At 41.3% G+C, this 25280-nt stretch overlaps 1 protein-coding gene across 4 annotated transcripts in view; it reads left to right on the top strand.

Annotated features, from left to right (window-relative positions):
* Positions 1–25280, top strand: part of LOC124043750 (collagen alpha-1(XVIII) chain-like) — a 190766-nt gene that overhangs the window by 126839 nt on the left and 38647 nt on the right. For all 4 annotated transcript variants that reach the window (XM_046362676.1, XM_046362673.1, XM_046362674.1 and 1 more), the window contains one exon: positions 8241–8322. In XM_046362676.1, the coding sequence (XP_046218632.1) occupies positions 8241–8322 (82 nt within the window). The remainder of the gene's footprint in view (positions 1–8240; positions 8323–25280) is intronic.

Here is a 25280-nt window from a genome sequence, read left to right on the forward strand (position 1 = left end):
TTCTTTGAGCTCGCAATGAGTCGTCGAGCCACGGAGCGGGAGGGGAGGACCGAGCCGGCCTGGAGGATAGGGGGCATAGAGAGTCAAAGAATGCAGAAAGGGAGGAGAGGAGGGTTGAGGAGGCAGAATCAGGAGATAGGTTGGAGAAGGTTTGAGCAGAGGGAAGAGATGATGGGATGGAAGAGGAGAGAGTAGCGGGGGAGAGAGAGCGAAGGTTGAGACGGCGCGATACCATCCGAGTAGGGGCAGTGTGGGAAGTGTTGGATGAGAGCGAGAGGGAAAAGGATACAAGGTAGTGGTCGGAGACTTGGAGGGGAGTTGCAATGAGGTTAGTGGAAGAACAGCATCTAGTAAAGATGAGGTCGAGCGTATTGCCTGCCTTGTGAGTAGGGGGGGAAGGTGAGAGGGTGAGGTCAAAAGAGGAGAGGAGTGGAAAGAAGGAGGCAGAGAGGAATGAGTCAAAGGTAGACGTGGGGAGGTTAAAGTCGCCCAGAACTGTGAGAGGTGAGCCGTCCTCAGGAAAGGAGCTTATCAAGGCATCAAGCTCATTGATGAACTCTCCGAGGGAACCTGGAGGGCGATAAATGATAAGGATGTTAAGCTTGAAAGGGCTGGTAACTGTGACAGCATGGAATTCAAAGGAGGCGATAGACAGATGGGTAAGGGGAGAAAGAGAGAATGACCACTTGGGAGAGATGAGGATCCCGGTGCCACCACCCCGCTGACCAGAAGCTCTCGGGGTGTGCGAGAACACGTGGGCGGACGAAGAGAGAGCAGTGGGAGTAGCAGTGTTATCTGTGGTGATCCATGTTTCCGTCAGTGCCAAGAAGTCGAGGGACTGGAGGGAGGCATAGGCTGATAATTGATTAAAACAAAATGTTTGGCAATGAAGGTCTACAGTAGCCTCAACAGCACTCTGTAAGGGAGCACCATGGTGTAGCTTCCATCCTCCTCTGGGTACATTGACTTCAATACAAAATCTAGGAGGCTAATGGTTCTCACCCCCATCCATAGACTTACACAGTAACTATGACAACTTCCGGAGGACGTCCTCCAACCTATCAGAGCTCTTGCAGCATGAACTGACATGTTGTCCACCATATCAAAGGATCAGATAATTAGTACTGATAATAATAATACAGATAATAATCTAGTACTGAAGGCTAGCACAGCAGTGCATAAAATGTGGTGAGTAGTTGACTCGGAGGGAAAGACAATAGATGAACAGTTTGGAACAAATTATTTTCTTCCAAAATAAAGAAGCAAGAGATTTCACTTTGTTTCACTTAATTAGCAAATACAGCTAGCTAGTTTAGCCTACTCAAACACCCTGCTCAATCAGGGATGCTATGTTAGCTCGCTGACTATAATTATCCAACAGAACACTGGAACGCTTCTAAGTCAAGGTAAGCTTTTGGGTTTTACCAATGTATTGCTACCTGGAGCCGCCGGTGTAAGTGCTAAACTGCTTACTGACGACACTGTAACGTTACTGCGTAATTGTAGCAGATTTACTAACGCGTTATTTCTATTAGCTATGTTGACTATGACTTTACTTTAGCTAATATGGTGACAACAATGTAGGTTGTGTGTAGCAGTTATGATATGGTTTGGCTTGGAAAAGTGTTGTGCATTGACGTCCGCAGGTGAGAGGAGGAGAGTGCGAAGGAATACAACATGGCTGTTATGACAGTGAACTGTGTACACTTGATCAAGGGTGTATCCATTTCGCCGATTCTGTTGAAAAACATTTCTTAAACAGAGCAAAACGGGGATAAACATACCTGAATTCAATAGAAAATCTTGTTTGCAACTGTTGGATCAATGATTACATCGTATATCAGATAGATACAGACAAGACCAACATGGCGCCAACAGAGATGGTCGCCTCGCTTCGCGTTCTTAGGAAAATATGCAGCGTTTAGATTTTTAATTATTTCTTACACTGTTACCCCAGGAAATCTTAATTATTATTACATACAGCCGGGAAAAACTATTGTATGTAAGAGCAACGTCAACTTACTAACATTACAACCAGGAATATGACTTTCCCGAAGCGGATCCTCTGTTTGGACCACCACCCAGGAAAATGGACCGCCAGCAGGCGACCCAAAACAACGGCACCGCAGACGGAATGGTCTTCTGGTCAGACTCCGTAGACGGGCACATCTCTCACCGTTCCCGAGTACACTACTCGCCAATGTCCAGTCTCTTGACAACAAGGTAGACGAAATTCGAGCAAGGGTTACCTTCCAGAGAGACATCAGAGATTGTAACATTCTTTGTTTCACGGAAACATGGGTCACTCGGGATACGTTATCAGAGTCGGTATAGCCACCCGGTTTCTTCATGCATCGCGCCGAGAGAAACAAACATCTCCCTGGTAAGAAGAAGGGCAGGGATGTATGCCTTATGATTAATGAGTTGTGGTGTGATCATAACGTACAGGAACTCAAGTCCATTTGTTCACCTGACCTAGAATTCCTTACAATCAAATGCCAACCGCATTCTCTACCAAGAGAATTCCTTTCGATTATAATCGCGGTTTTGTATACGCTGATTCGATGAGCGAGTTTATTAGCAAGTGCATCGGTGATGTTGTACCCACGGTGACTATTAAAACATTCCCCAACCAGAAACCGTGGATTGATGGCAGCATTCACGCAAAACTGAAAGATCAAACCACTGCTTTTAATCATGGCAAGGCGACCAGAAACATGACCGAATACAAACAGTGTAGCTATTCCCTCCGCAAGGCAATCAAACAAGCTAAGCGTCAGTATAGAGACAAAGTAGAGTCGCAATTCAACGGCTCAGACACGAGTCGCATGTGGCAGGGTCTACAGTCAATCACGGATTACAAAAAGAAACCAGCCCCGACGCGGACACTTGCGTCTTGCTCCTAGACAAACTAAACAACTTCTTTGCTCGCTTTGAGGACAGTACAGTGCCACTGACACGGCCTGCTACCAATACCTGCGGGCTCTCCTTCACCGCAGCCAACGTGAGTAAAACATTTAAACGTGATAACCCTGGCAAGGCTGCCGACCTAGACGGCATCCCTCGCCGTGTCCTCAGAGCATCCACAGACCAGCTGGCTGGTGTGTTTACGGACATATTCAATCAATTCCTATCCCAGTCTGCTGTTCCCACATGCTTCAAGATGGCCACCATTGTTCCTGTTCCCAAGAAAGCTAAGGTAGCTGAGCTAAACAACTATCACCCAGTTTCACTCACTTCCGTCATCATGAAGTGCTTTAAGAGACTAGTCAAGAATCATATCACGTCCACCCTACCTGACACCCTGCCCTAACAAGAGGAATACCAATGTAAGAATGCTGTTTATCGATTACAGCTCAGCATTTAGCACCATAGTACCCTCAACTCGTCACTAAGCTCCAGACCCGCTCTGTGCAGCTGGGTCCTGGACTTTGACGGGCCGCCCCCAGGTGGTGAGGGTAGGAAACATCTCCACCCCGCTCAACACTGGGGCTCAATCCTCAACACTGGGGCCCCACAAAGGTGCGTTGTCAGCCCTTTCCTGTACTCCCTGTTCACCCATGACTGCGTGGACTGCACGCCTCCAACTCAATCATCAAGTTTGCAGATGACACTACAGTAGGCAGGCTTGATTATCAACAATGACGAGATGGCCACAGGGAGGAGGTGAGGGCCCTCGGAGTGTGGTGTCAGGAAAATAACCTCACACTCAACGTCAACAAAACAAAGGAGACGATCATGGACTTCAGGAAACAGCAGAGGGAGAACCCCCCTATCCACATCGACGGGACAGAAGTGGAGAAGGTGGAATGTTTTTTACATTCCTCGGCGTACACATCACGAACAAACTGAAATGGTCCTCACACACAGACGGCATGGTTAAGAAGGCACAACAGTGCCTCTTCAACCTCAGGAGAGTGAAGAAATTTGGCTTGTCACTGAAAACACTCACAAACTTTTACAGATTCACAATCGAGAGCATCCTGTCGGGCTGTATCACTGCCTGGTATGGCAACTACTCCGCCCACAACCGTAAGGCTCTCCAAAGGGTAGTGAGGTCTGCACAACGCATCACCGGGGGCAAACTACCTGCCCTCCAGGACACCTACACCCCCCGATGTCACAGGAAGGCCATAAAGATCATCAAGGACAACAACCACCCAAGCCACTGCCTGTTCACCCCGCTATCATCCAGAAGGATAGGTCAGTACAGGTGCATCAAAGCTGGGGACCGAGAGACTGAAAAACAGCTTCTATCTCAAGGCCATCTGACTGGTAAACAGCCAACACTAAAATTGAGTGGCTGCTGCCAACATACTGACTCAAATCTCTAGCCATTTTAATAATAAAAAATTGGATGTAATAAATGTATCACTAGTCACTATAAACAATGCCACTTTATATAATTGTTACATACCCTACATTACTCATTTCATGTGAACAGCTGAAGTGGGAGGTTTACATACACTTAGGTTGGAGCCATTAAAACTTGTATTTCAACCACTCCACAAATTTCTTGTTAACAAACTATAGTTTTGGCAAGTTGGTTAGGAAACCTACTTTGTGTATGACACAAGTTCTTTTCCAATAATTGTTTACAGACAGATCATTTCACTTATTATTCACTGCATCACAATTCCAGTGGGTCAGATGTTTACATGCACTAAGTTGACTGTGCCTTGGAAAATTCCAGAAAATCATGTCATGGCTTTAGGAGCATCTGATTAGCTAATTGACAGAATTTGAGTCGATTGGAGGTATACCTGTGGATGTATTTCAAGACAAACCTTCAAACTCAGTGCCTCCTTGCTTGACATCAAATGAAATCAAAAGACATCAGCCAAGATCTCAGGGGGAAAAAATTGTATATTTCAAAAGTCTGGTTCATCCTTGGGAGCAATTTCCAAATGCCTGAAGGTACCACGTTCAGCTGTACAAACAATAGTACGCAAGTATGAAAACCATGGGACCACGCAGCTGTCATACCGCTCAGGAAGGAGACGCGTTGTCTCCTAGAGATGAACGTACTTTGGTGCGAAAAGTGCAAATCAATTCCAGAACAACAGCAAAGGACCTTGTGAAGATTCTGGATGAAACAGATACAAAAGTATCTATATCCACAGTAAAACGAGTCCTATATCGACATAACCTGAAAGGCCGCTCAGCAAGGAAGAAGCCACTGCTCCAAGCCCACCATAAAAAATCCCGACTACGTTTTGCCGCTCACATGGGGACAAAGATCGTACTTTTTGGAGAAATGTCCTCTGGTCTGATGAAACAAATGTAACTTTTTGGCCATAATGACCAACGTTATGTTTGGAAGAAAAGGGGGGAGGCTTGCAAGCCGAAGAACCGTGATGCACGGAGGTGGCAGCATCATGTTGTGGGGGTGCTTTGCTGCAGGGGGGACTGATGAACGTCACAAAATAGATGGCTTTATAAGGAAGGAAAATGTTGTGGATATATCGAAGCAACATCTCAAGACATCAGTCAGTTAGAACTTGGTCGCAAATGGGACTTTAATGGGACTTTAAAATTGACAATGACCCCAAGCATACTTCCAAAGTTGTGGCAAAATGGCTTAAGGACAACAAAGTAAAGGTATTGGAGTGGACATGACAAAGCCCGGACTTCAATCCCATAGAAAATGTGTGCACAGAACTGAAAAGGTGTGCAAGCAAGGAGGCCTACAAACCTGACTCTGTGACACCATCTCTGTCAGGAGGAATCGGCCAAAAGTCACCCAACTTGTTGTGGGAAGCTTGTGGAAGTCTTCCCGAAACGTTTGACCCAAGTTAAACAATTTAATAGCAATCCTACCAAATACTTATTGAGTGTATGTAAACTTCTGACCCCCTGGGAATGTGAGGAAATAAATAAAAGCTGAAATAAATCATTCTCTCTGCTATTATTCTGACATTTCACATTCTTAAAATATTGTGGTGATCCTAACTGACCTAAGACAGGGAATTTTTACTAGGATTAAATGTCAGGAATTGTGAAAAACTGAGTTTAAATGCATTTGGCTAAGGTGTATGTAATCTTCCGATTTCAACTGTATAAACTGTACTCTATACCATCTACTGCATCTTGCCCATGCCGCACCGCCATCGCTCATCCATATAGTTGTATGTACATATTCTTATTCATTCCTTTACACTTGTGTGTATAAGGTAGTTGTTGTGAAATTGTTAGATGACATGTTAGATATTACTGCACAGTCGGAACTAGAAGCACAAGCATTTCACTACACTCGCATTAACATCTGTTAACCATGTGTATGCGACCAATAAAATTTTATTTGATTTGAAGAGTGTGCAACGCGGTATTGAATGTGTTACTGTTTGTCGATGTCTGTCACCTTACATTTTTCTCTCGACCCGTGTGCACCTACATTGTAAACGTTTTATTCATAAGCTATGTTGTAGCAACCTCATGATGTGTATAGGACAAATTTGCGTATCATGTTGTAGCCTAAACCTATCGCTGTTACAATCAACTGGGGGAATGGAATATGAATGAAAGTCATCTAATATGCTGTAATAGACACAAGGCCATGCTCATGAAAAAAGAATTCCACTGACCGCTACTGTGTGTAATGGACCTCTCTCTCCTCCTGGCTAAATCACTGATACACTTTTGTGTACCAAGCATTGATTGGGCAACTCCCTTTGTATTTCGGTTCCTTTCTGACCAGATCAGTCACTCAATATATTATTCGTTAAGAGTTGCTTGATCATTGCTCGACAGCCATTTTCAAGTCTGTAACTAGGCTACTCAAGAACATTCAATGTTATCTTGGTAAGAAACTCCAGGCCTTGTGTTTAAGGTTATTGGCCTGCTGAAAGGTGAATTTGATGACAGGCATACCCATAACATGATGCAGCCACCATCATTCTTGAAGCGGGGTGTGTCATGTTCGATTTGCCCCACACACAACGCTTTGTATTCAGGACATGAAGTTAATTTCTTTGACACATTTTTTTGCAGCTTTACATTAGTGCCTTATTGCAAACAGGATGCCTGTTTTGGAATATTTTGTATTCTGTACAGGCTTCCTTATTTTCACTTTGTCATTTAGGTTAGTATTGTGTACTAACAACAATGTTGTTGATCCATCCTCAGTTTTCTCCTCTCACAGCAATTAAACCCTGTAACTGTATTAAAGTCGCCATTGGCCTCATGGTAGATTCTCTGAGCGGTTTCTTTCCTCTCCGTAAACTGAGTTAGGAAGGACGCCTGTGTCTTTGTAGTGAATGGGTGTATTATTGGTGTATTGATACACCATCCAAAGTGTTATAACTTCACCATGCTCAGAGGGATATTCAGTGTCTGCTATTTTTATTTTTTACCCATCTACCAATAGATGCCTGTCTTTGCGAGGCATTGGAATACCTTCCTGGTCTTTGTGGTTGAATCTGTGTTTGAAATTCACTGCCAAACTGAGGGACCTTACAATTATCTGTATGTGTGGGGTATAGAAATGAGGTAGTCATTCCAAAATTATGTCAAACACTTTTTGCAGACCGAGTGAATAGATGCAACTTCTTTTGTGACTTGTTAACCAAATGTATACTTGTGGTCTAATTTAGGCTTGCCATAAGAAATGGGTTGAATACTTATTGACTCAAGACATTTCATGTTTTATTAATTTGTACACACAATGGGCATTGTGTGTAGACCAGCGACACAAAATCTCAATTTAATGCATTTTAAATTCAGTCTGTAACACAACAAAATGTGAAAAAATCAATGGGTGTGAATACATTCTAAAGGCACTCAATGAATTAGCCATTTGAGAGTGATTCGTTGCTGCATTTGGCCATTCTACACCATTTGATAGCACCATATCACACTAGGGTTATAAGAACTAAACTGATGGAATTGGGGTCATGACATTTGGTATGTAAACCTTATGTATATGTCCTTAGAAGTTTATCTGCTGCATTCAAAGATAACCACCCTACAGCACTAGACTGAACTTCACTTGCGTCCTTGCTTCATCCTGGTGGTAATGAGAGAGAAACATGGTAATGCTTTCACTGATTGCACATAAAAGGTCCACATGATAGAGTGCTTGCTTTGTTATGCAACTGATCTTGTGTCCTTTCTGTCATTCTGTGAACCCCATTCATTGCTGCTCACACCTATATATATCTATTTGTTTTTTTTCTCTTTGGATCCCATCTGGATGTAGTTTTGTTTTTGTTTTTTAATGTTGTTTTACCGTCTTCCTCCAGACTACTCCAACGTCATCACGCCCCATTCAACAGCCCCCGGTGACCCGGAAACAACCAGAGGTGTCTCCCACGAAAGTGAGGGGTGAGTTCTATAGGTCCTAGTCTAGACATGGCAGACTGTGTGGGTTTACAAGACCACTAGTCTCGTTGTTATTAATATATAATTTATGTTATTGATTTGTTTTACACGCATCTGTATTATGTTTTCATGTAGTAACAGTGGCCACTGATAAATATTGACATTCACCAAATTTGACATGAAGGTTATGATATTATGAGAAGTTACTAAAATACTACAGGTGTTTTTACATTAAGCCATGTCTTTATAACATTGCTTTACAGAACAATTGATGTGATGTTTTGTAGGCATGGAAGTAACTGCTGACAAGTATTACATTAAGGGATGTCAAAGTTAACGCGTTAATCGCATCTCCATTTGTTAACCGCAAGGACACTTTTAAGCTAACGTGTTTTCGCACGGACCCTTTTAAGTCCAACACACAACATGCTCTGTGCAGTGTGCACTCTGTGCAGCTTTGAGCAACCATTTTGAAGGAAGATTAACCTGAAGTTAAATCATACACATTCCCATTTCTTTACATAACATCAAAAACATCCAAGCTGCCAGCTCTCTCGCATTGGCCTTGAGACACACGTATTTGAGGCTCTTTCTTGCGATCACACGCCACACCTCTATCTCACGCATTGAAAATTGCTGTTTTTAAGTCGATTGTCTTGTCTTGTGCGTTAACTTTTCAAATGTGCTCAAAATCGTTTGGAAAAAGCATCTGCGTCTGCAACAATACCCGCGGAACCTCTATCGTAACCTGTCTTGCCCCAGCACTGTGAACCACGGCACATTTGATTGGTCTCGTTATGTTAGGGATAGGATGCTCGTTTTAAAGAAACCCCCCTCAAGATTAGAGTGGAGTTGAATGGAGGGGGGAACCTTCTCCGCTGAGTTTATAGAACTGTAAACAAAAACGGTGGCGCTGTTTTATGTACAATGTCAACTAAATGAGGTTGCTGTTACTCCCATGCCTTTTGCAGAATGCAGCCTTTTGACAGCATGTCCTAAAGTCAACTTAAAACACACGTATTAGTCCCCTCGTTTGGTGATTGGTGTTTAAGCTGTGATCATGAAAAGGCAGCAGACAGCCCTACAGTCTGTTTTAAGCAGGGGAGTTTGGTAGGGTGACCTGATTTGTAACTATGAAAATAATTTTGTCAAACAGATTGGGAACCCAAAAGTGTAAGTTTGATTCTAAAAGGGGACAATACATATAAACATTATTTGGTTAGGGTGTAGGGGCAGATTTATGTAGTCTTGTCTTTATGAGATTTGATTATTTATTTACTTTATTTAGTCTGATCAGCGGAACAATTCTCATTCTTAACAAAGAACACTTCTGTTATTCCCCAAACTTAGTATTTTATTATTCCAATTTTGCCAGCATCTAATATGCCTACTTGTACCTTTGAAAATGAATTGTATGAATCTATGTATTTTTGCAGCCATTAGTGTACAGTTTTGAATAAGCATTGGATATTAAATGCTCCAGGCCATTTTAGTATTGTGCACATGCTAGGCAGAGATGGTGGAAGGGGACTCACAGCTCATAAACACATCGTATATTGTGTCTATGTAGATTAAGATTATGGCAAGGATCTTCAACTACTAGGCATAAACCACCTGAATATTGATATTCATTTTTGAAGGTTGTATGATTGAGAAGTTAATTGTTATAACAAGAACATTTTCAAACGCCCAGCACCTGGCTAACCCTCCTGGAGTACAAATAAAAAATAAATACGAATAAATGGAGCGCAAGCAGGATTTTCTTCCAGACTAATTTTAATAATTCACCAAAATTACTAAATGTTTGTGTCCTTACCTAGAAAGCAGTCTATGTACAAGGAGACTGCAATCTATAATTTGGTTACCCACACACTCACTGCCATCAACCATTAGTATTTCCTGTGCAGAGCGTTCCCACTGAACTTTCCACTGCTTCTCCTTTTGCCTGTCTCCCCATCTAATTTCATTACTGTCTGAATACTGTCTGAAGTGTCAAAACACCTGAAGAATATATGTTTAAAATATTAGAATACTTTACATTTTATCCCTCAAAAGTCGCTAAGTAACGAAGTCGTCAACATCTTTTGTGTTCATTTAATATTCAAAGCTTTTCCCCCCACTCTGGTCATAGGCCTAAGCCATGTAAAAAAGACATATAATTGCATGAAATTAGCTTACAAATGTTACAGACCCCCTTCTAGGCTAAATCTCACTCCAAGCGTTCTTAAAAAGTTGGCAACCCTGCATCATTTGTACAGAAGTAGCTCGCTAGTTATGCTAACGAAAGCTAGCTAGCTAACCAAAATAATGTTTACAATGTCTCTTGAATGTCTTTTGATTCAACTAACTTCCCACAATGTCAAAAGATTTAATTATAGGGTATTGGTGGACAAAAGGTACTGTGGTTCTGGTGTTATACTTTGTATTCCATGTTACAGAGAAGCTTATCAGGAACACAGCACGTTATTCCATGAGGATAGGATTTACCATGGCTGAGATATGTTATCCTATTTTCAAGTTATCGAAAATGTCAGAAAGGTTGCAGACAGGTCAATGCTAGTCCCTAGTCAATAATGGCACCAAATCACCAGTTTGGATTCTTAAATTCAACACATTTTGTCCAATATCTCAAGATATGTTGTTATGAAATGTTCAGGGCTGATGTAGAACACCGAGATTAAAATTTAAGTATGATTAAATACTATATTATGCAAATTAGAGCCTTTATTATTCAAATTAGCCAGTACGGAATAAATAATTAATCATTTAACGCCAATAATTTAAGGTAGGTTGTTCATATTATTAACAAATCTTCATGCTTTATGCAAAACAGAGTTTGTAACAATTTATTAAATTAGAATACAACTTTTTATACAATTGTATGCACATTAGATACAAAATATCTTAGCATGTTAAGCCCATTCATTTAAAGTAAGGTGGTTATATTATTAACATGTATTGAGTACTAAAAAAATATATATTGGAACACAAGGCTTGCACTGGAAAGAAATATGTGCGCATTTAGCTATAGGCCTATGCCAACAGTGTGCAACAATGCCTAATTTATCATAACCATTACAGATGGGGGTAAATTGCCCCATATATATTCAGTCAATAAAAAAGCAAGTGCCATTTAAAATGAAATTATTGAAACTATTATTTCAATTGGTTATATTATATTGTGGAACATAATCTTCAAAAAGGCAGTTCCCTCAGCAGTGGCACTTGCTTGAAGAAGCCTATGGCTGTGCAATGACAGCCTTGTTTTGATACTTTAGCAGACAAGAAGATATTAATTCCAGAGCCCACATTACATTCAGGACACCTATTTTATAGTAAAAAAGAAGTTACAGAATAAAGTATAACAGATTATTTTTCAGAATGAAAACAGTTGCCACTGCAAAGTGATGTGTGATGCTCATCTTTAATAGTTGAAATCCAATTTTGTCAGTTATAAAACAAATTATGTCCTCTTTTCGATGTACAGACATTCGATGAAGTTTATTCTGCCTGTGTTTGGAATTTTCTAAATGGATTAACAATCTCACATTGAACACTGCATGGTGATGAGTTACGGCCACAACATCTGTTTGGTGAGTTGGCCTAGGCTTAACCCTTTAACAGTAGAACCCCCTGGCCTTTCAGCCTAAATGTAACCGCTAGAGAACCTTGCAGGGCGCCTCCTTTCCATATTCATAAGATGCATATGTGACTCTTTTCAGCTAAACTAGGTGCATATCGCACGTTACTTCTTCACAGAAGAGGCATTTGAAAGTAAACAATGTGTTTAATCAAAATGCATTTTTGGGCAGAAATGCCTTCTGGAACTTTTGAACTTTCATGTGGCTCAATAACAAATGTATATTCCATCCATAAATACAAATAAAATTGTTAAATTACATGCCTAGTTGGTTTAGCCAATGGGGGAAAAAAACAACCTTCCAGCTAGCCATGATTGGCTGAGATAATGAATGGGCTGGACATGCCGGGAGATGAGTTTGGATTGGCCTGCTTATGTATCATGCTTCTGTTTATAATGTGAGCAGCTCAGTATGTGTTGATAGTCCTTTCTACCATGTCATTTAAAAAATATATATAACATTAGCCATGGAGAACTACAAAAGTTATGCTACTTTTCTCAACTTTGGGGCTTTCGACAGATCAGTTGGGAAAAGTGATTTGCTACTTACATGCCACGGTCAGTGTGTACCGGAGTGACTTGACACAATGCTGGCCAAACGAGATGGAGCTCCAAAGAAAACAAAGTTGAATGTTTCATCTGCCGTGAAGCGTTCATCCATGTATACAATAATATACGTTTCTAATTTTGTTAGTGTGCTGGTAGCTAGCTAGCGAATGTCAGCTTGCTGGCTCACGTTACGTGTATGATCTGTGTAGTAATATTATTCGAATCGGAAATACATTTGCGTTCTTAGTTATAACCTAATGATAGCTAGCTAACTAACATCGAATCAGGCTGGTTAGCTTTAGCTACCTGCAGATTCATACTACAGCTATGACAATGTGTGTGTTGGTTGGTAGTAGTACGAGTTGGGATTATGGCGGTTCATTGTTTAGCTAGCTAGCTAGCTACATGTCTAGACAAAACACTTCCCCAGATGATTACATGAACCATCAAATTAGCCTGGTGTCTGGGGGTGATTACGGCCATCTATTGTATTTCATGAACATGTGTACATGTCTAGACAACAGTGACCCATCCACTTAGCTAGATGTGGCTGGGGGTTGGTTATAGCATTTCCTTCACATGACCTATCAATTTAGACAAGTGTGCCAGGTAAGCGTCATCTAAAAATTATAAAATATTTGTATCTGGACACTTTCTCTTTTTGATATTGCTACTATGCAAGTAACAATTTAACTGTACTGTTTACACCTGTTTCCTGTATATTTGACAAATCAACTTTTTTATTTGATATAGTGTGATGTGATAGACGGTAACGTGAAGAACAACATGACCTTCACCAAAATCAGATTAGGATGTCGGCCAAGGACTAGATAGTGTATTTTTACCTGAAGTTTTACCTTATTGTAGGCTACTACTTTATCCACTTTTAATCTTGAAATCTTTGGTTGTTTACTAAACTAATCACTCTGTTTAGCAAATGGCCTCACGTGAATCCTTAAAGAGATGGGTGGGGCTAAGACTTAAGAGGGTGTGAACGATGCTAAATGGGTGTCGACAAAGAAGAGCTCTCCAGTAGGTGTAACAAAACATTCAAGGACCATTTTCTCAAAAGTGTGGTTGAAAGTTTATCAACTTTCAAAGTAGAATTACTTTCCCATTGTTTTTCAACTACAGTGTATGATGTTCAATTTTCTAGCTCTGAGTCTCTACTTTTATCCAAATTAAAAAACACAATTTCAAATGTTGCTACATAAGAGGTAACATATCAACCCTCAAGGTGCACAAACATAAGCACCAATGCTTGATGAATAGTGCATCAACTATTATAAAGGATTGCAAGAAGAAATATTAGTTGCTATTTGTTTATGCTGAACAAAAATATAAAGGCAACATGCAATAATTTCAATAAGTTACTGTTCATATAAGGAAATCAGTCAATTGAAATAAATTCATTTGGCCTTAATCCATGAATTTCACATGACTGGGCAGGGGCACAGCGTTGGGTGGGCCTTGGAGGGCATAGGCACACCGACTGGGGAATAAGACCCAGACAATCAGAATACGTTTTTCCCCACAAAATGGCTTTATTACAGACATAAATACTCCTCAGTTTCATCAGCTGTCTGGGTGGCTGGTCTCAGATGATCCTGCAGGTGAAGCAGCTGGATGTGGAGGTCCTGGGCTGGCGTGGTTACACGTGGTCTGCGGTTGTGAGGTCGGTGGGACGTACTGCCAAATTGTCTAAAATGACGTTGGAAGTGGCTTATGGTAAAGAAATTAACATAAAATGACCTGGCAACAGCTCTGGTGGACATTCCTCTCGTCAGTACTCCAATTGCACTCTCCCATCAAAACTCTATCGCATTGTGTTGTAACAAAACTGCGCATTTTGGAGTTGCATTTCCTTGTACCCAGCACAATGTGCACCTGTGTAATGATCATGCTGTTTAATCAGCTTCTTGATATTCCACACCTGTCATGTGTATGAATTATCTTGGCAAATGAGAAATGCTCAGTAACAGAAATATAAACACATTTCTGCATGCAATTTGAGAGAAATAAGCTTTTTGTGCATAGGGAACATTTCTGAGATCTTTTATTTCAGTTCTTGAAACATGGGACCAACATTGTACATGTTTTAATTTTTTTTTTAATTGTTCAGTATGGATAGTCAAGGATTTGTTTTGTATTATTCTACAAAGTCTTAGAAAAAGCATAGGCCTGTAGGCTATTTTCTTAAAAACATTTCAGTGTAATCCATTTGATAAACTTTTATTTCTAGATTTGATTAGTAGTCGATTTCTAGTAATTAATAAAGTCCAGTTAAAGCTTCTTTTGACAAAGTAGAAACAAGAAAGATGATAATATAACCAGCCAGGTGCATAGGTTAAATGATTTGCCCTATTCCTAAATAAAAGCACCAGTGCATTAACAATTGTAAAGGATGAACTGCGTAAAGATATATTTGTGGAAATATATTCTTGACAAGATATTAAAAGTCATTTGTTGATTGTATTGGACACTGTATTGTGCCCTCATATGCCTGCCTTTGTGAGTTTGAGTTTATTTCTTTTTAATATAATATAATAATAATAATAATAATATAATAAATATATGCCATTTAGCAGACGCTTTTATCCAAAGCGACTTACAGTCATGTGTGCATACATTCTACGTATGGGTGGTCCCAGGAATCGAACCCACTACCCTGGCGTTACAAGCGCCATGCTCTACCAACTGAGCTACAGAAGGACCACAGGGACAGTGCACATAATCAACGTTTCAGTAAAAGTGCCGGTTTTAGCCACCCGGCTAATTTTCAAACGCAGTCCCTGGGCAGGTTATTAAAAACAATTACAATACAGACAAATCAGTGAGCACACGCAGACCAACATAGGACAAGCAAGACGTAGCATACAGACAGAGCAACATGGCACAAAAAGCAAAAAGACAAAATCCATAAAAGCAACAAAATGTTTCAACCCCTCACAAGCTACAGACAACATGGAAAGCGGCAGGGATTATGTTCACAAATCTGATTGACCTTTAGCCATGTCTTCATGTTTTTTTGTGAAAGTGTGATAGGTGGTGCAGTTATGTGTGTCTGATGGCAGTGTATTCCAGACATGGGAAGCTCTCACACAAAGCAGATTTACTAAAGGTGCTTTTCCTTAAGGGAACTACACAGTCACCTCTCATGGCGGAACTTGTGGATCAGCTGCCATATGCTTGGTTTTTCTGTTTAATAAAAATACTGAGTGGAGAGTGAGCCAGGCCATTTAGACATGCGTCTGTGTATTGCACAAGATTTTCCCAACACAGGAGATCATGCTTTCTGAGGATGTAACAGTAAGGATGGCTATTGGGCTTCCTATCAAGCACTTTGAGAGCCTGTTTGTAGACAGACTGAATGGGTTTTAATGTTGTACAGCAAGCTTGGGCCCAACTAGTCAAACAGTATGTTAAGTTGGGGAATGTCATTACATTTACATTACATTTAAGTCATTTAGCAGACGCTCTTATACAGAGCAACTTACAAATTAGATTTGAAGTACAGTTTTGCTACCTCTGTAGTCAAATAATTTTGTATAAATCGGAAATGAGCTAGGTTGAATTTGGTTATTTGAATGACCTTTTTCATGGTTATTTGAATTACCTTTTTCACCTGCTTTATAAAAGAGAGGTTGGAATCAAGTATGATGCCAAGGTACTTAAAAACAGATACCACCTGGAGCTTCTCCCCTGACACGTAGACATCTGGCTCAGTAGCACCTGTTGCCCTCTTTGTAAAGAACATGCAGACAGTTTTTTTTACATTGAGATGCAAACACGAGTTACTGAGGCACTTTGTAACTTGGACCATTACAGTGGTGAGTTCTTGTGCAGCTTGTTGTTTGCTCTTTGCATGCACATGTATCACTGTATCATCTGCATACATTTGAACTGCAGACCCAGTACAGACAAAAGGCAGATCATTAATGCACAGGCTGAAAAGGAGGGGCCACAGTATTAACCCTTGGGGCACGCCCACATCATAGCTAAGAGTGGGTGACAGCTCATTGCTCACTCTGACATACTGAGTTCTGCCTTCAAGGTATGATTTCATCCATCTTAAGGCATCGGGGGAAAAGTTGAACTTGGACAATTTTGTGATGAGAATCTCATGGTTAACAGTATCAAAAGCCTTCCTTAGGTCCGGAAACACAGCCCCAACAACGTCCCCTTTGTCCATCTTGGACTTCACATTTCCAGAAGAAAGCAGTTGGCCGTTTCTGTGGAGTGTTTCGCTCTGAATCCAAACTGCATGGAGTGTAATGTGAAGGGGCTGTTTTTGAGGTGGGCAATCAGCTGTTCTGCTACACACTTTTCAAGAACATTCGACACCACAGGTAGTACACTAAGAGGCCTGTAGTTACTCACGTCAGCAGGGTCACCCAATTTAAATATAGCTGTTATTATGGCCGGCTACCATACCCTTGGAAACACCCCCGGACCAATAGATGTGTTGGTGACCTTAGTAATTGGGCCAATGAGTGACTCTTTGTAGTTTTTAAGTCCAGTCCAAACAAGTCTTTGGCTTTAGAGTTCTTGAGCTAATCACCTTGTTCACCTTTGACTCACAAACCTCCCTTATAATGAAGACGGGTTGAGCGTCATTTACTAGCACTGAGCCCAAGAAACCAGTGGAGGGGTTCTGTGTCAGTACCCTGACAGAGTCAATAAAGTAGGAATTGAAGGCTATTGCTATTTAGACTGCATCCTGTGTTTGTTATTCACCATGATTTCTAGTCTTTTTGCGGTGTTACTATGGTCTTTCCCTACTTTTTTTGATTCTCCCAGATCAATTTATAATTTCCCTTTGCTTCACCAATTATGTTAATAAAAATGTTTGCCTTGGCCTGTCTGTCTTTCATCACCTTATTTCTCAACATGGTAAACCTACATCCGTCATGCTCGGATTTGGATTTTAGGGCTGTTTTTAGAGCCAATCTCGTTCTTTCATCAATTTCCAGATTTCTCCATTTAGCCAAGGAAGAGTGCTCTTTTGGCCAGGATTGGATTTGATTTTCTTTAGGAAACCATTTATTGTAGTCTGGATTGTGGATAGAAAAACCTGACTATCAGCTTCCACATCTGTATAGGACAAGAGATCATTCCAGTTAATTCCCTTAATTGCATTTTCAAAATAATTTAATTCACTCTTACATGGAACCCAAACCGGCTGCGCACGTGCACTATCGTGCATAAATGTATTTTGTTCCCCTACACCAAACGCGATCACAACACTCATGTTAAATATCAAAACAAACTCTGAACCAATGACATTCATTTGGGGACAGGTTGAAAAGCATGAATCATGTATGGCAATTTAGCTCGTTAGCTTGCACTTGCTAGCTGATTTGTCCTATTTAGCTAGCCTGTTGTTTCTAGCTAATTTGTCCTGAGATATAAACACTGAGTTGTGCATTTCAGGTAAAATAACAAGGTCCTCTACTCCGACAATTAATCCACACATAAAACGGTCAACCGAATCGTTCCTAGTCATCTCTCGTCCTTCCAGGCTTTTTCATCTTTGAATTTATATGGTGATTGGCATCTACACTTTCATGGTATTACCATGACAACCGGCAAAACATTTTGTCTTACCTGCTTCTATAAACCAGTGAGGAGAGGGGAGAGGCAAGACATGTAGCGCAATCTGCGTCAGAAATAGAAAGGACTTCTATTTTAGCCCATGGCAACGCAGACGCTCGTTGGCGCACGCACGAGCAGTGTGGATGCAATAATTGAATAACATGGATTTCTAAATGTATTTTGCGACGCTCGCACACGCGCTGGGTCCGGTTAGGTATTCTTAGTTGATCCAGCTTTCTAACAGTAGAGAGGTTAAACTTGCTCTTAGAAAGCTTTCTGGCTATAAGTGTCAGATTATGATCAGATAGCCCAGTAACAATATTAAATAATTTAGTCACTCTCTCTGGTTTATTACTGAACACCAAATCAATCAGTGTTTTAGAGCAACAAGTCACCCTGGTTGGCCCTTTAACTAGCTGTGTAAGGTCAAAGGTATTAGTGATCCGTTTGAGGGTTTTCCTACAAGACTCCCATTAAGATGTCCTCTTTCCCAAAATCACATTCCCTAAGCATGTTGTTAAACTGATATAAAAACACACTTTGGGTGGACGGTTGTCTATACATTCCAATAAGGGTAAAAGACATGGAGTGTAACGTTCAGGCCAATACATTCTAGTTTATTATCACATGACCACTCAATTTGTTTACATCGGATATGTTCTTTAATGTAAATCATCAGACCCCCTCTTCCTTCAATCCTGTCTCTCCTGAAAACATTGTAGCCAGGCACAATCAAAGCAGCATATGGAGAGTTTTTATGGAGCCATATGGAGGCAGAGGAAGTCAAGGTTAGAGTCCGAGAAGATGTTGAATTTGATCACTTTTTGGAATGACGCTAGTAGACCGTTGGGCTTAGCTCGTGGGTCCCAGATGACACTCGAGTGATTGACACATTGAAAAAAGTTAAACTTTTCTGTGTTTTCTGATGGCTGGGTTTAGGCTGTTTTGATTAGGGGCAGTTCGGTAGCACAATTAACAATCCCTCCCGCCTGCACTAGATGCGGGGAACTAATTAAAACAACTTGCGTACCAGAAGCAGAGTCAGGGATTGCATATAGCGACTTGGGTATGTTTGAAGAGTCAAATTCCATCCTGGAGCTGGGTGAGTCGAGAGAAACCATGGGACCATAGCACTCACCCAGTTCCACAGCGGCGACAATCAGTGGACGAGGTCATCCACTGCTTTCCACTCGGGTGAGTATCCCTGGCTCGGTGATGTTAGGTCCAGGATTGAGTTGCACATCCCCGGAGAGCAGGAGGGTAGTGAACAGGTAGTTTAACAGTTTCCGATAAATGTTGGACTTGTGTTTGTTACGCTTAAGCGGTTCAGTGGAATAGGGAGAGAGGTAGACCTGGACATTATTCAGAACATTATGGTATGCTGTGTACTGTCCGCTCCCGTGGAACGGTGAACCAATGTGTTTTGGTGTTGATATTCTTCGGCAGTAGATTGATTGTGTCATCCCAGCAAGGACGCACTGAGATTATCAGTAGAGCAGTTACATAACTGACAATCATGGCAATGTACTGGAGATAAAACACATAATTGCACTTTAAATCTTTGCATAAGTTACTTAGCTGGTGTCGGCATACACCTTCTCAGCTTTCGTATGAGAAGCGGCACCTGCCGCACCACCCTCCCTTCCGTCTGCCATTGAACTTAAGAAGGTGTGGCTCGTGGCAGAGCCTGGTGACCAGGAGTAGAGGGCCATGGAGAAGAGGTCCATGGCCACCCAGAAACAAACCTTGTCAATCACCTTCCCAATCAAAACCCAGCTGATCCAATATAATTTGCTTGCTTTGTGCCCCCAGTGATAAAGATGCAAGCATCCACACATTCCTTGATCTGCATGAATCAATCTGGTCTTCTTTTTATGCTTCAGGACCACAGTCAGCACACAGCTTCAGGGGTTTGTGTGAGCAAGCCCCACAAACAATTCAGTTGCACTGCACACAGTTTTCACGGCCGTTGTTTCATGTGCACCTGTCGCATAGTCTCTCTGAAGCGGTTGAATGGCATCGTCTCTCTGAAAAAATACCTATCAGACCAAATTGACTCCACATCGATGCTTTTTCCGCCGTATGCCTATCAGACATACAAGAGTGCAATAAATTCTTTGAGTTTATCCATAGACATGTCCCACATACAATTTCCTTTTCTGTGCGCATGAGCAACAGTACAATCTCTGATGTGCTGCAACGTCTGCATGTCACATAAACTTCATTATTTTCTACCCAAACCGTGCCATCCCTCCCAGACTCCTGTCTCACCGTGGCAGTTGGGATCACCATCTGTCAGCTCTGTTCTGCGGCAAAGCTCAAGCATTGGACGCAGAGGCTCGAAGTCAGAATCAGAACCGATCTGAATCAGAATCAGATGAAGACTCTTCATCAGCAACGTCGATTTCAAGCTCAATATCCAATCCTGCATCCGACTCCAATTCCTCTAAATTCTGCAGCATTTGCAATGCTGTCAATGAGTCTATTCGTTTGGTTCGGCTTACCATTGTGAACTGCAAACATTGTATGTTGTATCCAGTGTCAGATTTGGATCTCAGATTTATATACCATTTCCAGCCTTTCATAATAAAATAATTAGACCGGCCACAATTCTTCGTAATCATTACACTGTTCTAATCATCCTCTTCACCCTCGTCATTCAGATCAATCAAATTAAATCACCCTCTTCACCCTCCTTATCATTGAGTTCATTGAAGTCACGTGCGCCATGATCAATTTCTGTCTAGTTTCTAACACATATTCATCCATTGACAGAATAACATTTTAATTTTAAATGTATTATGTTGCTAGTTTTTGCTTAGTAGCAAGAAGCAATGCTGCCACACGAGTGGTCATGTGCTGAATGCATGGACATCACAGATATTCTTGGAAAAAGTGACATTTGGAAATAAAGCTGCACCTACTTTAATTTTGAGTTATTTGACAAAGGTAAGTGTCATAGAAACTGCAGAGTATGCTCTTTCTGATACTATATATAAATAAAAATGTTTTTCCTGCATGTTTATCCTCTGACGGACTATTTGATAAAGTGATGCCTCTTACCCTGCATCTCTCAATTACAAGATGCGCCCATCTCTTACTGTACAATTTGACAACTGATAGACCTAGTATTGTCACTCAACAGATTGTCAATTTAATCTTGTCAGTAGGATAACTCCTATTGTGTGAAATTAGTTTCGGGATAGTTTGTGTAGTTTCAATGGGCCGGCTGTGCAGGCAGACTGGCATTGTTTCTTTCCCGCTCATCAACTTGGATAGTCAAGGAGTCAAAGATATGTTTTGCATTGTTCTAAACGCCTACAGCAACACTTAGCATGTTCTGGTGTCTCTTACAATAAATGTGATTAGTAACAGTTACAATAAAGACAGCAATCCTGTAACAGCTTCTTTTTACAAAGTAAAATGTAAATGAGAACGGTATAAACCCGCAAGGCGCACTGTCAAATTAACAATTATTTATCTCATACAAATATTTAACTAGGCAAGTCGGTTAAGAAAAAAATCCCCCTTTATTTAAAGGCTGCCTTCCAAGCAATGGGAACCTCTCCAGAGAGGAGAGGCAGGTTAAATGATGGGGCTGCAACCTTAAAGAAGATAAAGGATCTAAACCATCTGACCCAGATGTTTCTTTTGGGTCAAGTTTAAGGAGCTCCTTTAGCACCTCAGACTCAGTGACTCCCTGCAGGGAGAAAGTTCGTAGCTGGGCAGGGGAAAAGAGGGATGGGCGTCGGGACTAGTCGCATTAGAAGGGATGGGAGATAAGGAAATGTTGGACAGGCAATGATGCATGGCTGAGTCAAATAGGAATATTGACTTAATGAAGTGGTTGTTAAAGAGCTCAGCCATGTGCTCCTTGTCAGAAACAACCACATAAACATTAAGGGACATGGGCAGCTGTGAGGAGGGTTTATTCTTTAGGTCTTTAACCATTTTCCAGAAATTCTTGGTTGTTAGACCCACATAGACAGAACTATTAAAGTAACTAACTTTGGCCTTCCGGATAGCCTGAGTGCACTTATTTCTCATCTGCCTGAACGAGAGCCAGTTAGCCTGAGTATGCGTGTGCCGAACCTTTCACCAAATGGAATTATTGAGGTGGAGTAACTCTGCCAGATCATGGTCGAACCGGCCTGTTTTTTTCCCCTCTCCGACAGAGGGAATCAAGCTGATTCTATACCAATTTACAGAGGCCAGGTCATGCAGGAAGGCTTGCTCTTTAATGTTTTTTTAGCAAGTGTCTATAACAAATCAGGACAGGTAATTTCACTGAGCAGCCATTATGAGCACAGGCTGTAAAATCAAATTGTTTGGGGACAGACTTTGTTTAGACAACTGAGCACTGAAGGTGTTCCTTGGTCAAAATTGCCACTCCACCACCTTTGGAAGATCTGTCTTGCCGAAAAAGGTTATAACCAGAAAGGTTAACTTCAGTGTTCAAAACACTTTCTTAATTGGGGCTAGCAACAGTAGATGGTCCAGGGTGTACATAAACATTTCCAGATATCATAAGCAGTAATACAATCAGGGCACGGCAGAGGACAGGGAGTGTTAATTGTCTATGAAATTTGAATGTGCATCAGATGGCAATAAGATCATATTGTACAGAAATTTCATCGGGTAACATGAATTCAAAGATGGTGAGAGGTGGTTAGAATAGGATGGGAGGCCAAGAGTCTGTGTAATCCAATAGAGTCAGAATCCCGAGTGTGGGAACAAACAGCTTGTCCCATGGTTGGGTAAACAAGCAAGTTCATAGTTAACAAAGCGCACAGGAGTCATGAAGCAAATAGTATTAAACAGAATAAAAAATATATAACGACTTGGGGTTAGCCATTGTAAGTTCAGAGTCACTCGCCCCAACAAGATAACTTGAGAGAGTAGCTCTGAGTCCAGTAGGCTATAAAAGTATGCGATTGAAATACTTAAATAGTGGGCCTATACTAGTTAATTAAAGTGTTTGAGTAAGATCACATAATACGCTTCACAAATTAATTAGCCTACCTAAAATTCTGATCAGTCCAAAGTCTGCGGTGAGTGTGTGTGGCGGGGGTACCTGTACCAGACAGGGGGAGACGGGCCATGGCGGACGTTGAACAGATTGCCAGGTGGAATCCAAGCAGCAGGCAACGGGAGAAGGTGTCACACCCGCTTGGGAGATGCTTTTGTTGGGAGGCAGATTCCGTGAGGACATGGCTAATGTAGCTAGCAAGTCTCTGTCCACCATTTCTTTTCTCTTCAGTTTAGGGAAATGGTCCTTTACAACGTCCAAAAAAAGTTGTCCTGTGGCTGTTTTATTTTGGAGATTGCAAGGAGGATATCTTCTGAGGTGATCAAAGCAACACTGTTCTTTCTTATTGAGGTCATTTACAATTGAAGTGTCCTGGCTGCATTTCAGTTCATAAAATAGATTAATCAAAGGGGTACTGTATTGTTAAGACCTCTGCACAGAGGGGGCTTCAAATGCCTCTGCATTCGGGTGGGGGAGGCTGTGAAACTCTCCTGCCATTATTAGGCTTAAGGGCTTTGACTTCTCTCACTTCACACCTCAGTGCTAATTGAAGTTGTAGCCGGATCTGTTCTGTCTTAGCAAGTTTGGTAGCCTTAGCATTCAGTCCTTATAAAGTAAAATATATCATTGTAATTTTTTCTTGGCTTTACAAGTAGTTTCAGACTAAACATGACTCACTCAGTTGGTGTTTTCAGGTTTCTGTTGTGCTTCTTTTGTTGGTTGTTGGTTTGCCAGAGCATGTACTTTTCTCTGTTCATCTTCCCCTCAATCCTGACTAGTCTCACAGTCCGTGCCACTGAAAAACATCCCCACAGCATGATGCTGCCACCGCCGTGCTTCACCGTAGAGATGGTGCCAGGTTTCCTCTAGACGTAAGGCTTGGCATTTAGGCCAAACTGTTCAATCTTGGTTTCATCAGACCAGAGAATGTTGTTTCTCATGGTCTGAGAGTCCTTTGGTGCCTTTTGGCAACTTCCAAATATTCTATCATGTGCCTTTTACTGAGGAGGCCACAAAGGCCTGATTGGTGGAGTGCTGCTGAGATGGTTGTCCTTCTGGAAGATTCTCCCAACTCCACAGATGAACTCTAGAGCTCTGTCAGAGTGACCATCGGGATCTTGGTCACCTACCTGACCAAGGCTCTTCTCCCCAGATTACTCAGTCTGGCAGGGTGGCCATTTATAATGATGGATGCCACTGTGTTCTTGGGGGCCTTCAATGCTGCAGACATTGTTTGGTATCCTTCTCTAGATCTGTGCCTCGACACAATCCTATATCGGACAATTGGCTGGGTTTTTGCTCTGACATGCATTGTCTACTGTGGGACCTTATATAGACAGGTGTGTGCCTTTTTCAAATCATGTCCAATCAATTTAATTTACCACAGGTGGACCACTCAAGTTGTAGAAACATCTCAAGGATGATCAGTGGAAACAGGATGCACCTGAGCTCAAATTTTTAGGCTCATAGCAAAGGGTCTAAATATGTGCAACAAAATTCTAAATAAAAAACAATTTCTTTGGAAATATGGGGTATTGTGTGTAGATTGATGAGGAAAATGTTTTATTTAATCCATTTTAGGATAAGGCTGTAACATAACAAAATATAGAAAAAGTCAAGAGGTCTGAACACTTTCCGAATGGACTGTATGTTTGGGGAAAATCAATACAGCACATAACTGAGTACCACTCTACATATTTTCATGCATAGTGGTTGCTGTAATATTTTATGGGTACTCTTGTAATCGTTAAGGACTGGGAGTTTTTGAGGATAAAAAAGAAACATAATGAAGCTAATCACATAAAAAATCCTTGAAGGAAACCTCGTTCAGTCTGCTTTCCACAGACACTGGGAGATTAAGTCACCTTTCAACAGGACAAAAGCCTAAGACACAAGGCCAAATCTACACTGGAGTTGTTTACCAAGAAGACAGTGAATGTACCGGAGTTGCCGAGTTCCAGTTTTGACTTAAATCTATGTGAAGACTTAGATGGTTGTCTGGCAATGATCAACATCCAATTTGACAGAGTTTGAAGAATTTAATGAATAATGGACATATATTGTACAGTCCAGTAGTGGATTAATCTTAGAGATTTACACTGAAAGACTGGGCAAGTCTTTGTTCCTGCTCTCCCCAGGGACAAGTTG

This window comes from Oncorhynchus gorbuscha, linkage group LG09, assembly GCF_021184085.1.
Source record: "Oncorhynchus gorbuscha isolate QuinsamMale2020 ecotype Even-year linkage group LG09, OgorEven_v1.0, whole genome shotgun sequence".
Taxonomy (NCBI): Eukaryota; Metazoa; Chordata; class Actinopteri; order Salmoniformes; family Salmonidae; genus Oncorhynchus; species Oncorhynchus gorbuscha.